This window comes from Mastomys coucha, unplaced genomic scaffold, assembly GCF_008632895.1.
Source record: "Mastomys coucha isolate ucsf_1 unplaced genomic scaffold, UCSF_Mcou_1 pScaffold16, whole genome shotgun sequence".
Classification (NCBI taxonomy): Eukaryota; Metazoa; Chordata; class Mammalia; order Rodentia; family Muridae; genus Mastomys; species Mastomys coucha.
In genome coordinates, this window is record NW_022196898.1 from 9,738,094 (window position 1) to 9,755,411 (window position 17,318).

The 17,318-nt window shown below is 38.7% G+C and overlaps 2 protein-coding genes across 14 annotated transcripts in view; one reads left to right on the top strand and one right to left on the bottom strand.

The window, feature by feature from the left end:
- Med12l (mediator complex subunit 12L) overlaps positions 1–17,318 on the top strand; it is a 329,972-nt gene that overhangs the window by 259,041 nt on the left and 53,613 nt on the right. For 6 of the 7 annotated variants that reach the window (XM_031373910.1, XM_031373909.1, XM_031373912.1 and 3 more), the window contains 7 exons: positions 2,548–2,679; positions 6,679–6,906; positions 7,718–7,859; positions 9,282–9,402; positions 9,773–9,874; positions 10,553–10,666; positions 13,990–14,189. In XM_031373910.1, the coding sequence (XP_031229770.1) occupies positions 2,548–2,679; positions 6,679–6,906; positions 7,718–7,859; positions 9,282–9,402; positions 9,773–9,874; positions 10,553–10,666; positions 13,990–14,189 (1,039 nt within the window). The remainder of the gene's footprint in view (positions 1–2,547; positions 2,680–6,678; positions 6,907–7,717; positions 7,860–9,281; positions 9,403–9,772; positions 9,875–10,552; positions 10,667–13,989; positions 14,190–17,318) is intronic. The other variant, XM_031373911.1, reaches the window with a different exon arrangement.
- Positions 1–17,318, bottom strand: part of P2ry12 (purinergic receptor P2Y12) — a 57,677-nt gene that overhangs the window by 22,547 nt on the left and 17,812 nt on the right. The window lies entirely within an intron of this gene.

Here is a 17,318-nt window from a genome sequence, read left to right on the forward strand (position 1 = left end):
ATTCCCCATGTTCTGTCTAATGTTTGGCTGTGGGTCGCTATATCTGCTCCCATTAGTTGCTGGTGAATCCTCTTTGATGACAGTTATGATAGGCTCCAGTCTATAGCAGAATATCATTAGGTATCATTTTATTCACTACTTTTTCCCAGTTGTGTTTGGTTCTGTCCTAGGTCTCTGGGCTATCCAGCCTCTGGTTCCTAACCATCTAGGTAGGACATGTGTGGGCTTCTCATAGAGTGTGTCTCAAGCTGGATCAGTCATTGGTTGGCCACTCCCAAAAGTTCTGTGCCACCTTTATCTCGGCACATCTTGTAGGCAGCACATCTTGTAGGTGGAAGATTAGTGGCTGGGTTGATGTCCCAGTCCCACCCCTAGACACCTTGCCTGAACACAGAAGATGGCTGATTCAGTCTCTATGCCCCCTATTACTAGAAAGGAGTCTTTGCTAGGGTCTCCCTTGTAGATTCCAGGGAATTTTCATTGGACTAGATTATCACCTTCCCCATCAAATGCCCCCACATTGCAGTTATCTTTGCCAGTACTCCATCCCCCACACCTGATCCCTCCTGTTCCCATGCCCATATACCCTCAGTCCCCCAGCAAAATCTATTCTGTTTCCCCTGCATAGGGAGAGCCATGTATATCTGTCCCTCCTTGTTACTTAGCCTCTTTGGGTGTGTAGATCATAGCATGATTATTTTTTTATTTTACACCTAATATCCACTTATAAGTGAGTACATACCTCAATAGGACAAAACAGCAGCCTACAGAATAGGGAAAGATTTTCACCAACTCCATATCTAACAGAGAGCTTATATTCAAAAAATATAAAAGAACTCAAGAAAGTAAACATCAACAAAGCAAACAATCCAATTTAAAAATGGGGTACAGCTCTAAACAGAATTTTCAACAGAGGACTATCACATGACTGAGAAACACTTAAACAGATGTTCAGCATTCCTAGTCATCAGGGAAATACAAATTAAAATGACCCAGAGATTCCATCTTACACCTATCAGAATTGCTACTATTAAAAAAAAAAAAGCACAAGTGACAGCTCAGGCTGGTGAGGATGTGGAGCAAGGGGAACACTCATCCATTGCTGGTGGGACCACAAACTTGTACAGCCACTGTGGAAATTACTGTGGTGGTTTCTCAGAATCTACCCAGCTATACCACTTCTGGACATATGCCCAAAAGATGCTTCGTCCTACCACAAAGACACTTGCTCCACTGTGTTCATTGTGGCTTTCTTCACAATAGCCAGAAACTGGAAATAACCTAGATGTCCCTTAACCAAAGATTAGATAAAGAAAATATGGTATATTTACACAATAAAGTATTACTTAACTGTTAAAAAAAAAAAAAGACATCATAAAATTTGCAGGCAAATTGTTGGAACAACAACAACAAATCATCCTGAGTAAGGTAACCCAGCCCCAGAAAGACAAACATAGTATGTCGTCCTTTACAATCATCGAGTGTCCCCATCAGGGGACATTCCTTCAGACTACCTGGGATACTGCACTGCTGTTCCTTACTTTCCTGGCGTCCATCTCTGATGCTGGAGAATGCCTATTCCTAGTGGGCCTGAACACTGCAGACTAGCACCTCTTGATTTCCAAAGTCTTCTGAATGATGGAGAGTGGTCCACTGTGCACCCTATCTCCCCCTTCCTTTCTCTCTCTGTTCTGGTCCCTTCACCTAATGGCCTTCTTAGTGCAGTGATGGAGGTAAGATGGAGGATTATTATTAAACCCTTTTCAGGATCTCAGCCTTTGTTGACACTATTGGTGACATGTTGTGTAGAGTCCTGTGTCAGAGACAGGGTGGTGGTGGAGTCAGACACATGTATGAATGGACCCCAGGTGTTGCCTTCTATGCCATACTGACAGCCATCTTGTATGGATAGAGGAGTCCATGGTTTTGAAGGGAGGAAAAATGGCTGTGGTGTTGGTACTCTTGAAAGGAAGGCATTATTATAAAGGATGCCTCTACGGAAAATGGATTTTCATCTTCTTATGTAAAATAAACCAAGATAAATTTGTCTGTAGTTAGTACAAACAAGAGGAATGGGATTCCAAACCATGACTTCATCAAATTCAGCAGATTTCCTACACTGAAGAATTATTTCTTCCCAAACTAGTGAACTTGGGAATCTTTGTCAACTGATTGAAGTTGTGAAACTTGGCATTGACTTAAATCTGCCTAGCCTTTCCTTTTTTCTAGTCAGAGCAGCTTAAGTGATGGAGTTTTGATTATTAATCATAGTGTGGAGAATTCATTTTATGACATATGTTTCTCTTAAGTGATGTTTCCAAGGGTTTTTTTTTTTTTTTGGTTTTTGGTTTTTGTTTTTTTTTTTAGCTTTTCTAGTATTTGGTGTAACTAAAATTGATATTTAATAAATCCATATTTTTATGTGCAATCAGGTTTATTTTTATGTTTGATAAATATTTCTGAGTACTAGGTAGGCATTAAAGAATGTATTGCTTACTCACATACAATCACAACACGACTTTTTCAATACTGTATCTCTGTCCTCAGGTTGTGTGGTGTGGTGAAGCATGTTGTCAACCCCTCAGAATGTTCTTCTCCTGAACGATGTATCTTGGCCTACCTCTATGACCTCTATGTATCCTGCAGCCACCTCAGAAGTAAATTTGGAGACCTTTTTAGGTGAGCAAGAAAAAGTAAAAAAACAAAACAACAACAACAAAAAAATACACAGACGTGATTATACCTCCATCATGATCACACCTCTGTTTGTTAATGGTCTGATTGCTGTTTATATTCTGTGTACTAATATAAGCTGATCTAAAGTGTGTGATCTACTGGAGACTCATTTAGAGAGATACGAAAATACTTAGTGATAATAAGAACAGGTATGTGATTACAAGATTATTTTAGTATGTAGATAACAGTGATTTTGGGTGAGAAGCTGTCCAACACCTGTGACAGGGTTTCTTATTTAAGATTTCACATTTTTTAGAAGTTTTAGATAAGCCATATTGAAATTATAAAAATCTGGTATATGCTTTTGATTTAAAGTATAATTTAAATTTAAAAGTCTCACAATGCCTTTGTGTCATGTCCTTTGTTCCCATCTTGCCTCTCTAGCAGGCTTTTCCTGCTATTTTGGCTTCTACATTCTTTCTGCATCACAAAGTTGCAAATCTTCCTCCTTGCTAGTGATTCCTTAAGGTGCTATACCCTTAATTTTATACCAGCTCCCAACCTAGAGTTTTAAAAGTTATTTCTTCTCTTTCGAAAATCAGCTTAGTCTTTAGCAAATCATTTCCTCATACATGGATGAGCTTTTAATGGAAGGCTAACACTTCTCTAAATATTATTTAACCACCACGAATTAAAAGCTGTTATTTGTATGGCCTGTTTTTATTCAACTGAGTTACAGTGTGATAAATCCTGATGTTCGTGGCATGACACAGGAGTACGTGTGTTGATTATGAGACATTGCTGACCTGCTTGTTATTAAGCCTTTAGATGGCAGCCATTCTCCTGCCAAGAATTTTACTCCTGTCCATTAATTGTTTTGCTTGAGGATCATTTTTAAAACAAGTCCAAAAGTTTTTAACGTTATAAACTTTGTTCTTTTACCTTCTCAGAACTCTGACTCAGAGCTTATATCAAATTAATTTTTGCAGAAGTTAGGGCCTTCTGTTAGTACACATTGCTGTTTGTGTAACTATGGTTACAGTTGAGTACAAACATTCTGCATTTTGCCTTTGCTTTCACCTCACTTGGAACATTCTTTGAGAGTTCTTTGCAAGCTTGGTTCTTCACTTGTGTCTCTACTTTCTTTTTTTTTTTTTTTTTTTTTTTGGTTCTTGGAGACAGGGTTTCTCTGTGTAGCCTTGGCTGTCCTGGAACTCACTCTGTAGACCAGCCTGGCCTCAAACTCAGAAATCCGCCTGCATCTGCCTCCCAAGTGCTGGGATTAAAGGCGTGCACCACCACTGCCCGGCATGTCTCTACTTTCTTAATTGTCTGTTTAAGTAGAGTCCCCAGTTCTTTTCATCTGTTGCTTAGCATTGTGTGTGCCAGATATTAAATGCCTATTGGGGAATTACAGAAGAAAATAATGTGGCAGAGGGTATTGAAATCCAGAAGACATATCTGTAATGGTTTTCTCTGCTCTTCCTTGCTCTATGTTCAGTTTGTGTAGAAGTACCATGAGCTCTGACTTTCATGCATGGATCACATTTGACCTCAATACCCCAATCACTGCCATCACAGGCATCTCTTGCTTGGACCAACTTGTAGAGACCATCTCATTGGCTTCATTGCCTTTACCCAGATTCACTATGGCACATTCTTAGGATATCTGCTGAAGTGACTCTTCCAAACAGGGTTGACTGTGAAGTATCCATGGTTATTATCTATGCAATATTAAACTCACAGCTCTGATCTGGCCTTTGAGATGGGTTGGCTTCCATCTGTCCTGTGTTCCTTTTCTTTAGTATATTCTCTTCCATCCCTAGAACCCTCCCTTCTGGTCCTCACACCCGGAGCAGTATCTACTTGCTGCAGCTCCCCCACTCCTTGTGGTTCTCCTCCTCAGTATAGTACTTGTGCCTTGTTACAGTGTCTGTGGCCCTGCTCGCTGACAATCTGTGTTCAGTGACAAGCCATTCTCAGTCAGTCAGTCTGCAAACCTCAGTATTGGCTGGTCTACATACATTATATATTTACTTGTGGATTGGCTCCTCCTGGGACATAAATCTCCTGAGAGCATATATTTTTCATCCCAAAATTTTGAAGATAGGATAATATTGTATTTTACACAAAAACAATTTGTCTACACTAATGTTACGCTGTCTCTGTTATTGGTAAAATATTAGTGGCATTAATAAATAAAACCAAAATGTTACCATTTGATTTAAAATAGTCCTTTGTAAACTATTTGAATGAAGTAACAATAAAAATGCTTCATTTTCTTCTATTGCTTCACTTTGAATTTCCAGTTTATATTTCTCAAAGATAGGCATTTTTGCAACAGCCCTGGTTTTAATGGTGGACAGCCCCTATTATTCCTACGATGTAGTACCAGGTAGGCAAAGTGAGTTCATTAAGTGCACAGAATTTATTTTTGCATTTTTATCAGTGGACTAAAGTGATCTTAACGCCAAGAGGGTAGGCATCGTAGATAATGACTGCATAGTCCTCGAGAACAAATGGAAAAGGAATGCAGCTCTCTGGGAATATTGTATAGTCAGAGGTCTGTTTGGAGGTTAGAAAAAAACATTTACAAAGAAGCTACATGTGCAGGGAGATTTTGGTTAGTACAATGGTAGTAAAAAGTTGTAACAGTCTCTCTACATGTGTAGGGAGGAAATTTGGCTGAAGCATCACACTAAACATATCTCCTGCTGCTCGAGCTCCTGCGTGCCACAAAATTGTGACTTTTTTTCCATTATAGTTTTGAATTGTCATTATCCTGAGTTTCCTTAGCCACAGATGATGTTCCTGATCCTTTTTGACACATGATGAAGACCGGATTTAAAACAAGTTTTCTGACCTCAAGGCATGCGTTGCTTTCATTACTTATCAGGTTTTCCTGAGAGACACAGTTACAGAAGGAGCATGCCTGAATTGTTGGTTCAGCTCCCCATCTGTGGGCAGCAGAGAGTAGGGAGAATGAGAACATGTTCTCAGTGGCAGCCAGCATCTTATCAAAACAGAGAAGCAGTCTAGAAAGGAAAGGAGCAGAGACTCAGAGTTTAGAGAAGTTAGGATGCCCAGCCAGAGAGGCTCTGAATTTGACAGCAGAATGGAGTAGATCTCAAAAACTTAAGGAAAAGAAGAAAAGCTTCTGCAATGTAGTAGATCTACAGTTTCACCCTAATAACAGAATCTTCATCTGCCAGGAGCTAAATAGTGGAGCTCTTGAGCAGGAAATGGGTTTACCATCCACAGCAGGAGGGCATGAGCAGCCAAGCTCATGGAATTCAAAGTTTGGGATTATACCATTGTTCCTCTTGTCTGCAGAGAAACATTGGAGAATACATTCTAATTTCTCTTATTTCTAGATATTCCATATCTGTCTGAATATACTGCCCACTGAAAACACTCAGTTCTCAAAATGTTTTGCAGGAAGACTTGAAGTACAGGGCAGAGCCCCAGCTAGGTGGGAACTTACAGCCCTCTCCACTTTCAAGTGTTTTTTAGGCCTGCTGTAACAGTTACATGAGCTTCTCAGGTGCTGGAGTTTTACCTCCACTGTCCCAGCTGTAGCTTAGAGCACACAGTAGCCTTGGCACAGTGGCTATTACTGGGCATACTACACCCAAAGGAATAGGGTTTAGGGTTCATAGTTAGAATTAAAACACTAAATTTTTCCTCGTGTGTAATTGGATCCATTTTTATTTTTAGGTTATAACATTTTATAGCTGTTCTTAAGAAGGAAACAGTTGTTATAAGACTCCATAAATACATTGATTTTTATTTCCATCTATAAATTAAAAATTTCTTTAAGCAATTCCTTTATCTCAGATATTGTACCAATACTGGTTTACAAAGATTTTGATATTAATAATAGTAGGATGTAGGTGGTCTAGGTAAGTCTTAGAGTAGTTGCCAATTAACATGTCTATACTTGAAGTAATTTTCTTGGTTGTTCTTTTTTTTCCCTTTTTAACTGTTTTTTTCTAACCTTAGTAGTGCCTGTTCAAAAGTGAAGCAGACCATATATAACAATGTAATGCCTGCAAATTCCAACTTACGCTGGGATCCAGACTTTATGATGGATTTTATTGAGAATCCCTCCGCAAGAAGCATCAATTATTCAATGCTGGGCAAGATCCTCAATGACAATGCTGCCAATCGGTACAGCTTTGTGTGCAACACCCTCATGAATGTGTGCATGGGACACCAGGATGCCGGCCGGTGAGCTGCTTTACCCTGAGTGCATCCGTGGTCAAGGACGAGCTGCCCTTAGTAATATCTGACTCTACCCTACTCTATCCTAACTAAATACTGAACCTGAGAAATCGTGGCTTTGGGGTTCTTGGTTTGGCTGTGGATATATTTTATTGGTGATCCATTTCGGAAAGCATATACAATTTTAAAAACAACAAAACAACACTATCTTTTGATATAAACTGTACTTGGGCCTAGTTACATTAAATAATGTCTTTAATTATTTATCCTGGTGGTATTACCAACTGACTCCAGGATCTTGCGCACAGAATATTCCCAGCCTTGTGTCTTTAAATTTTGATTCCTATAAAATGTAAAATTGTAGATAGGGTTTATTCATAGAATCAGAAGTATGCTAATTCACTTCTTATAATTATATGTTGCTGTATATAATTATACCTTGTATAAATACAAAGGGGTATTTATTATATCCTTAAATCTAAGTGATGCTTAATGATAATGAAATATGTATTCAGTAAACAAGCCATGTGTAATGATTTTGGTTATATATATATATATATATATATATTCCTTCTTTTTATTACATCTTTTTTTAAAAATTCTCCAGATTTTTTTCTCCTCCTGGTCCACCCTCTGACTATTTCACATCCCATACCTTCTTCCTGGCCCCTGTCTCCACAAGGATGTCCCCACCTCCCCATACCCCATCCCACCAGACATCTAAACTCCCTGGGGCCTCCAGTCTCTTGAGGGTTAGGTGTAATCATTTCTTATTTGTACCAATTTACTTTCTGCTATCTTATTTTTTTCCCCCTAGGATAAATGACATAGCCAATTTCTCCTCTGAGCTAACTGCTTGCTGTACTGTTCTGAGTTCAGAGTGGCTGGGGGTTCTGAAGGCTCTTTGTTGTTCCTCAAATCATGTGTGGGGATTTAATGATGTCCTCTGCACTGTGGATGTAAGTTTTCATAATTTATCAATTACTAATTTAATCTTTTACTACTTAATTAATTAAACTGTAACACAGCAACATATTTTCTATTTCCAAAAGTGATGCCATTACCATGAATTCAATAAATTAAAATAAAACAGATAGAAGTAAGAGAAGGAATTCCAGTGTGTTCCCTATTGCCTGATTTCCAGCAGCTAAGGTTTTAAATGTGAACTGTCTCAGCTGCTTCGTTTTTTCCAGTGTAGATCCCTCATCACAGTACATAAAACGCTTCATACCTGAAGAGAGCCGGTACATATTTAAGTCTAAGTATACAGATTTTGTTGTTTTGCATAAGAAAATCCATGTGTAGATTCAGGGTATTCAGTATTCTCAGGCTACGCCTGTAGAGTAATGGAATGATTGCCCAAATCAGACACCATGACTTCCTGACCTTCCATGTTATACCCATGATATAGATTATAGAGATAGATACAGAGATAGATATAAATATATGTATTCCTTAAGCATCTCTATCCATGTGGATTCTCTATCCATTTATGCCTTTATCATTTCTTAGGGTGATCTTTGTCAGAGATCTATATATGTTAGTAAATAAACTTGACAATTGTAAAGTTGAAGGCTTATTTCCTGTTTCTGCTGCTTTAGTGCTGAATGGGCAGGCCTGCCTCCTTACCTGCATTCCATGGATTAAGATATTTGTGCAAAATACATTAGTAATAGGCTGCTTTTCCACATCAACAAAGACCTGTTATTTTTTCTGAAATGTGTATTTGTGACTTGCTGCACCTAGTACCCGTCACCAGGAAGCTTGCTACCGTGGTACTTGTGTTCTCTTCGTATTTTCTTCCAGTATTTTATGAGATCTGGAATGTAGAGATTTTTCCTGTAGCTGAATTAATTTTTCTACCCTTCCTTTCTCTCATCTTTCATTTTTAAATTAAGCAGTCAATTGAAAAGTTTCAGAGTTCTTTTTTAAAATGAAGTCCCTCTCATTAAAAAAAATGCATTAGTTGTGACAGAAAAGAAGACTCAAGTGTTAGTGGATCCCATTTTCCTACTAGAGGCTTCACCTTCTCCTTCCTGCCTTTCTCATAAATGGCATATGTACTTCATTGGCAAACATCAATTATGGCATACCTCTTAGTAGCATCTCGATTTTGCTCTTGTGCTGTCTTCTCTCAGTTGCACGCACATGCAACTGACAAGTTAAAGGTCAACATCTCTCTAGAACACTAGAATATGAGTAAACTTGCTTTGTCTTATTAGCAATAGGCCTAAGAAGAAAATTGCAAGTCGTTTTTCCTCTGATGGTTCATATGGAGATTTGAGATCTTATGGGTATTGCTGGTGTTCTCTTAAGTAGTGGTCTTTGATACTGCATTGAAGGATGCCGGGTATTAAAACCTGTCAATGTTTTTCTTGAAGGTGAGTGACCTTTCATTCCATGACTCATTAGCTACTTTCATTGCTATCCTGATAGCACGACAGTGTTTCTCCCTGGAAGATGTCGTGCAACACGTCGCACTTCCCTCGCTCCTGGCGGCAGGTAAGCTGGTCCTGAGCTGCGTTTGTTAGTGTGTGCTGGTTGGTAGGCACGTGTGACCATTTAAGCACAGGTTGAGGACCATTTTTAAGGATATGTGCATTGTGTGGTGGCATGGTACCTGCAAGAGATGGTAGGTAGAGCTGAAGTAGCTATTTCATACAGAGTAACATGGAACTCTGGGACAGGAAACTGCCATTGCCTTATATGGGGTTTAAGGCAACATGAAGGTTCTTCGGAAGGATATAACTAATGGCCTTACTAAACGGAAGGGTTATTCAACGTATTACAGAAATTTTAGTAGTGGCAAACCACAAAAGTTTGTTGTGGAGTATGTGAGGAAGCTTGTTTTAAAACCTCCCCCTCTTTCCAGCTTGTGGAGATGCGGATGCAGAGCCGGGGGCAAGAATGACGTGCCGCCTCCTGCTTCACCTCTTCCGAGCCCCTCAGGCCTGCTTTTTCCCTCAGGGAACAGGTGAGCTGACCTCAAAAGAAAGCTCGGCTTTGGGGGTTATTTGACACTTTTGATTCTACTGTGACCAAGTGAGCTGTCCAGTTTGTAATTTCCTCCCTGGTTTTCATGGGCTTGATCTGCACATGACGGAGGAGTGAGATCATGCCATTTGAAAGAGCTGTCAGCACCTCCATGATGTAATATGAGGATATATTGGGAAATAAAAATGAGGAATTAATAAACAATAAAAATGCCTGGGCTCTTAGGAAATAGCATGCTGGTGGGAAGTCTCAGCCTTTTGTATACCGTGTGTTGATTCTGAGCCATGCCATCTCAGCTTAAGTGGATGACAACTCATTTATTTATTTTTCTTGAGGCAATGGAGGGGGGGTATTAGTGAAGTCTTGTGCTAAATCATTTCCATATAGAGATGGATGCATCTGTGTGGGAATCCTACTAATCTTTGGACCACATCTCTTTGAGGAACAGAAACGTTGTTTTAATAATAATTAAAGAGAATAGGTTAAGTAAGAATTCCTGCCAGTGTTTCTTAATGATTCTATGGAGCATCAATTAATGCAAGCATGTCAATTAAGTGCCCACAAACAACCAATGAAAAGTCTTACTGGCTGTAAATGATTGCAGAAGATGGTTAATGGCGATAAGGGGCCACTGGAGGTTTTGTTGTTGTTTTTATAGGCAAACCTTTCCCCGGAATAAGATCATCTTGTGATCGACACCTCTTAGCTGCAGCTCACAACAGCATAGAAGTGGGAGCTGTTTTTGCTGTCTTAAAGGCAATTATGATGCTTGGTAAGACTATGTTGGCCTTTAGCTTTCTTGGCTAATCACCAGAAGTGGAGGCAAAATAATTTATATGTACTATAAATTATAAGCAGTGTTAATGGAAACATATTTTTTTGTTTGCTTGTCCTGAAAAAAAAATTGGTTGACTCTCTCTAAGCCCAAGTAATGGGAACTTCAAGGATTCTGTCTCTTAACTGTGGTGACCCTGGGAGAACTGTAATATAAGTATTTCATGTTTGGTTATAATTGTGTGCTTCTTCATTCAGATGTAAATCAGGGACTCAGACCCACACAATTGTTTTGCCTTTATTTACTGACAGAAATTGCACTTCATATTTTTAATAAAAGCTTTATGTTTCAGCCTGATTATATTCCAGGTGCAAAACTTCAGAAACCCTGGATTTTAATGTCATGATTCTCCTTCTGCTGTGACTCTGAACAAGTTTGTATTCCCTACTATGTTGATTTTATGAAGCAGGTAGAGCTACAGAGATGCTTGTCTTGCTGATGATCAGCAGGAGGGGCACAGGGTTCTCCTCTAATTCACGAAGCCCAGGATTCCCTCTACATTCTTATTTGTACATATTTAACAAGAGTAATAGTGGGCAGTGTAGCACCTCAGGATATTTGCATGTAAATTTATGCATAAAGGATTTGAACGATTAGGGGAACTCCAATATTGCCTACTTTTAACTTTGGATACCTCATTTTGGCCTTAACCAAACAATAGTTGCCACGTCATTTTATAAATTATTTCATGATTTATACAGATTACTGAATAAACAGGTTTAGATATCACAAATAAGAATATACTCTTACCTTTCTTGACAAATGTTATTTGTAGGTGGCAAGAATAGTAGCAGTGTTCATAAAACAGCCTATTAAAAATAAGTTTAAAAGAATATACATGAAAAAGAATATACAAATCGGGGTTAGGGATTTAGCCTAGTGGTAGGCCCTGGGTTCAGACCTCAGCTCTGGGGAAAAAAAACAAAAAGAATGTACAAATCTTTTCAGTTTCTCCAATATGATGTTATTTATATCAGCCACACTCCAGAGCAAGCCCCCTGCCCCAGAACAGTGGGCTACTACAAAGTGTGCGCTGCTTTTGTTTGCTTCTTTGCGTGTTATTGGTTATGTTGTTTAGATTTTCTTTTTCTGGTTTTGGTTTGTTTGTTTGTTTTTTGAGAAAGTGAGCTCAGAAGAAGGAGCATGGAGTTGGATAGTTAGGAAAATAGGAGAGAGATCTAGGGAGGGGGAAGAATAAGCTTAGGGCCTTATACTATACAGCCAATACTAACTGCTGATTTCAGCCAAGGTAAGGAGAACTGGTCCACTTTACTGATTAATAATGATCAGGGTCATGAAGAGAGGAACTGAATTTCTCTTCAGCTATTTCTAAGTATCATCAGAGAAAATAAGAAGTATATTTTCAGTAAACTTCATTTTGCAAGTATGAGTGGCCAGTAACATGTTTTAGTGGTATCCACAAGATGAGTCTCATTCAGATAGTGACCCTTGTTTGTAGAACTGGTCTATCCCAAGTAAAGTTGCCAGTCTTTGCAGATATTCAAATAATGTGGGAGGTTCTTGGTCTGAGAAATTATAATCAGCAAAGTTATATGCCAGTGAAGACTTAGACAGATTCACATAGACTCACAGAGAATATTACTTTTTTTTTTTTTGGTTGTACAACTGCAGAAGGTTCTAGATAGTCACAAAGATTTCAGTCCCCCATATCCAAAGTAAATTGAGATGCACAAGGGGCCAAAGAAATACACTTATTTTTGCTCTTGCCTTATCTACTCTATTACTTCTAGCCAGTTTTTTTCCCAATTCTTACCTACCAAAATATATATTAAGACAGGAAAATAGGACTATTATAGTGAACTTTGCTCCTAATTTACATAGTAGTTTAAATCGAAATTGCCATGGATATTTACATCATCTAAGAATAGAGACTACACAAGTCTGCTAGTTTTGAAAAGCACTGTTGAATTAAATAAACTCCTATGAGTAAAGCCTCTAGTTTTTAAGGTCAATGATGGCTGTATGACAATACGTTGGTAAGTTGAGAAGGATTGCTTATTTTTACCCCCACTGTTTTTCTGCTTTGTTAATGTGTGCTGGTGCTGATGGTGCTGGGGATAGAACCTAAGGCCTCATGCATGATAGACAGGTACTCTGCCACTGAGCTACAGCCTCAGCCCCTCTGCTTCTGAGATTTTTGAAAGTAGTTATTAATTAGGACATTTTGATTACTCTTCCTCCCAAGAAAAAGAGTTTGGTTTTTTGATTTTTTTTTGTTTGTTTGTTTTTTGTTTTTAACAGAGTCAGAACCATCTGAGGATTGGCCTTGAGTTTTACATTGGTTTTTGTTTATTTGTCTGTGTTTTGGTTGGCTTTGTGTGTTTTGTTTACACGTGTTTTTGTATTTTCCTGGGCTTGCTTTTTAACTCTACAAGTCTTCCCCCAAAGTCAGCTGCTAGTTTCAGGAAATTGTCTTGTCAAAGCTTGTTTTGATTTCTATAGTTAAGCAGGAAAAATTTTGAAGTCTCAGCTGCTGTTTGGCAGTTTCGTTACCAAATTATCTCATTTATTTTGTTTTCCTTTCATGGCTAGAGATTTTTATTTCATTCAAGTATACCCTGTTGAGTGTTTTGAGGAGACAAATGCCTTTTCTTAGCTTCATCTCACTCCAAGATTGGTCAGGTAAGGTCTACACTGGATACTGTAGAGAGGAAGATGGAAAACACAGGCTATGCGCAGAGAGCTCTGCTCTCCAGAGCCTCCTTAGTATGCATTGCCCTTTTCCATCCCCAGGGAAATAAATCTCTCTTGTCAAGAAGTTGATAGTGAGGTGAGCTAAGGCAAAACTTTTCTCTTGACCTATGGATAGAAAATAAGTCATTAAGAGAAGAAATGGAAAAGGGACCCCTAGAAGGGTGAGTAACCCATTTTCTTCCTTGTCTATAACTCGGGTTAACTTGAGTACAGTCATGGCTGAAGTTTTGGTGAAAGCAATGTGTTTGGGTTATTAAATGTCATTCATAATGACCCTTTCAAGGCTAGCAAGAGAATATTAAATTCTGTAAACCAGAAGAAGGAATGAATCTTGACTTTGACTTTTTTCCATATCCAATGGTTTTGTTTCCTTTCATGTATTTCTTGATCTACCCATTCAGTCACTAGACAACTGGCTATGCAGAAATGATGCCACTCACACCTCTTGAGTCCCGGAAACCTAGCCTGATTTGCTTAGTACATATTTGGGGCTTAGTACATTCTTTGAACTTCTGTGGTTTTGCTTTTTTGATTCTGTCATCTAGGAGACGCCAAAATTGGCAGTAACAATGTCAACACGTTAAAGAATGATGACTTCAGCATGAGGGGTTTACGACGTGATGGGAATGCCGAGGACGCCTGGGCCACCTCGCAGAACTCAAAATCCTATGGGAAAAGTATCTCCATAGAAACTGCGAATCTGAGAGAATACGCTAGATACGTACTGAGGACGATCTGCCAGCAGGTACTCGTTGGATTTCAAATGGCGTCTACTTTGAATATGTACCTGTTCTGCGGGAGGCAACTGTCCACTATTTTTTTTTTTATTATTAATGTATTTATGTGGTCCTTTTTTCCCCCCAACAATTTTGGATTTGTTAAAGAGTTGCAATAATGAAGACTTTATACAGATTCACTAATTTTGGGCCTTCTGTATTTTTTCTTAGCAGCTTTTAAGTAAACAGATAACAGTATTTGTCCCATCCCTTTTGGTGTTCTGTTTTACTTCTGAATACTTACGTTTTCATTTCTTGTCATAACCAAAGCTTAGTTAATAAAAATCATGATGTACTTTAGTGCAATGGTCGTTTTCTCATCTATAGGGGATTTTCTGATTTGTTCTAGTGCTGTTAGAGTTGCATAAAGATCTAGAGATTAACTTCAGATCATTGAGGGTGGGGAAGAGTTCAGAAGTGAAACTGTTATTATTCCAGGTAACCACAGTGCTTGTAGTCAGCACTCAATTTGCCCTGTTGGTAATGCTAGCTTTGATGAAGGCATCTCTAGAGTCAGGATCCACTAGGCTGTTGTTTGTGCGCTTTGTTTTCAATGAACTAATAATCCTCGGGAAGATACTTTGAGATAATGCAAATGTTCTGATTCTTGTTACACACCCCATTCCTCATAAGTATCCATTGTGATTCTTGTCTAAAACCAGTCTTTACTGTGATGGCTGCAAAATGTTGTGTTTTTCTTCTGAGTTCCTCCTGTTCCTCTACAAGGTCAGTTTATGTTCTACAAAGACCTTACACTTCTTATGTGATTGTTCATTTGCATTTAGTTAGTTACGTATGTGGAAATATAATATATTGTGCATAGTTTCTTTAGTGTCCAGCTCGTGCGAGGCTGATATATTAGGAATCCCTCATCCTACCTTTTATTATAATTGGAATAGTTCTACCCTTTTAGAGAACTGTTGCCTCACTTGCCCTGTCTCGCATACTCCTTGCCTCATAGTTACAATCAGCCATTCTGAGGAGTGCCGTTTCTGCCTGTTAAGAGGCTGGTACTCAGAAAGCAGAGCCTGAGAGCTAAGGGATACATCAGTGGTAACATGCTTGCTATGCTAACATAAAGCCTAGAGTTGAGATCCCTATAATTCACATATATATTGGGAGGCTGTGGCAGCCTACCTCTAACTCCAGCACTCAGAAAAATGGAGATACAGGATCCTAGGGAGAGCAGCTGAATAGGTAAGCTCTGGGTTCATCTAAGAGGTGCTTTCTTGGTCTATAAGGTGGACAGTGATCTAAGAAGGTACCTGACATCAACCTCTGGCCTCTTCACACATTCACACATGAGCATTATCTATCATGTTCAGGGTGTATACACACATGCATACAGGCACACATGCATGCACATACTAAAAAAAAGAAAACAAGTTTTGGGTTATATATCCCCACTGCTGTAGAGCATCACTGATTCTAAACTCTTCCAGCAGACAGAGCTTGTGCGTACGTGCGTGAGCGTATGTGTACACGGTGTGTGCTCATGTGTGATTATGAATTCATATTGATACTTCCAGTTCTAATCTAATCTTTTAAAGTTGTATTTTATATTCTCTCACTTCATATTAGTAATTACATTCTTGCCTTGTCCCCCATACAGCACCTAACATGATTTCAGAGAAGTTATATAGATGCCATTAGGAAAAGGGGCTCTGGGAGAGCTGAGGATTAGTTTACAGTTTTATTTATCTGAAAGGTTTAAGATAATGCATTGAAACATTATTTGGAGAAATGGGGAAAGAGAAAAATAAAGGAAAATATTTTTTACAGTTGTCTCACTTATGGTGAACATATTCTTTCTTTAAAATTAGAATCACTTTACTTTGTTTTATTTTGTACTTGTTTTGGGGTTTTGTTTTGTTTTGTTTTTTGTTTTTGGTCTCATCTAATGTTTGTATCATAGCATATATTCAAAAGCTCACATAAAAGCACACACAGGAACCTGTCCCCACCTGTTGCCTTCTTCCTGTCTGGCTTTGTTCAGATGACTAGCTTTAGTATTTTCTGATAATCTTTCCATACTTTCAAAAATCTTCTATTTTAAAAATGCCACACATTACATATTTTTGTAGCTTCTAGTAAATGCACAATTACTTAGATTTGTTTTGACTGTGGAAAGTTTAACCAGCTCCACAGTTATTGATGGCAATTGTGTATCAGTCCCCAACTGTGAGCAACAGTGGTATCACTGGACTGTGTATGGTTCTCTAGATGCCTGGAGCCAGATGGAGCTGGCCAAGTTTAGCATCCCAAGAGGCTCTGCTCCAAGCCCTATGGGACGCTTCCAGTGCCAGTATCCAAAACAAACAACAACAAAAAACCCATTCATCAGTTTGTCAGTAAATAATAATGTGACACCTAGAAAAGCAACGCACTGCACCGTATCTGGGTGCCTTTGTCTGAGTTTGATTTAATGCAACTAATATGGAGTGTGGGATTATACGACGTCAATAATAACCTAAGCTGAGCAGCTGACATGGTGGAGAGGACGACTGCATCTACAGCACATCTGGGTTCAGACTGAGCTCCGATACTGACAGGCTCTTAATGCCATTTAATAAAAGAAAAAAATGGTAAAGAAAGATGTTAGTGTTGAAAAGAAGTAACCCTCTAAATAACTATGTACTTTATCTGCTTAGCAGAATAATTACATGCAAATTATGAAAATCCTTATTAAAAAGAAAAATCCCAAATTTTAACTCTCTGTCCCACAGATTTAAGTGGTTTTTGCTTTAATCCAAGCCCTTCCCTCGTATTGTTTTTAAGATGTTAGGTGTTATAATTTTTCTTTAAATTTTTCCATTAGCTGGCAATGTGGCTTATTTTATAAAGAATGCTTGCTGAACATGCAGGGAGCTCTGGTAGGCAGGAGGACGTGGCATTACATTTAGGCCTAAGATCCCAGCACTGGCCAGAGCAGAAGGGTCAGTAGATCCAGGTTGTTCTTAGTCACATAGTGACATGGAGACCATCCTACAATTCCCGAGACCTCGTCTCAAAACAAAGAAAAATAGAACAATAACAAAAGAGTCAACATATATCTACATGCAAACTTTTCTCCACCCAGTTTTTTATTAATTTCATTT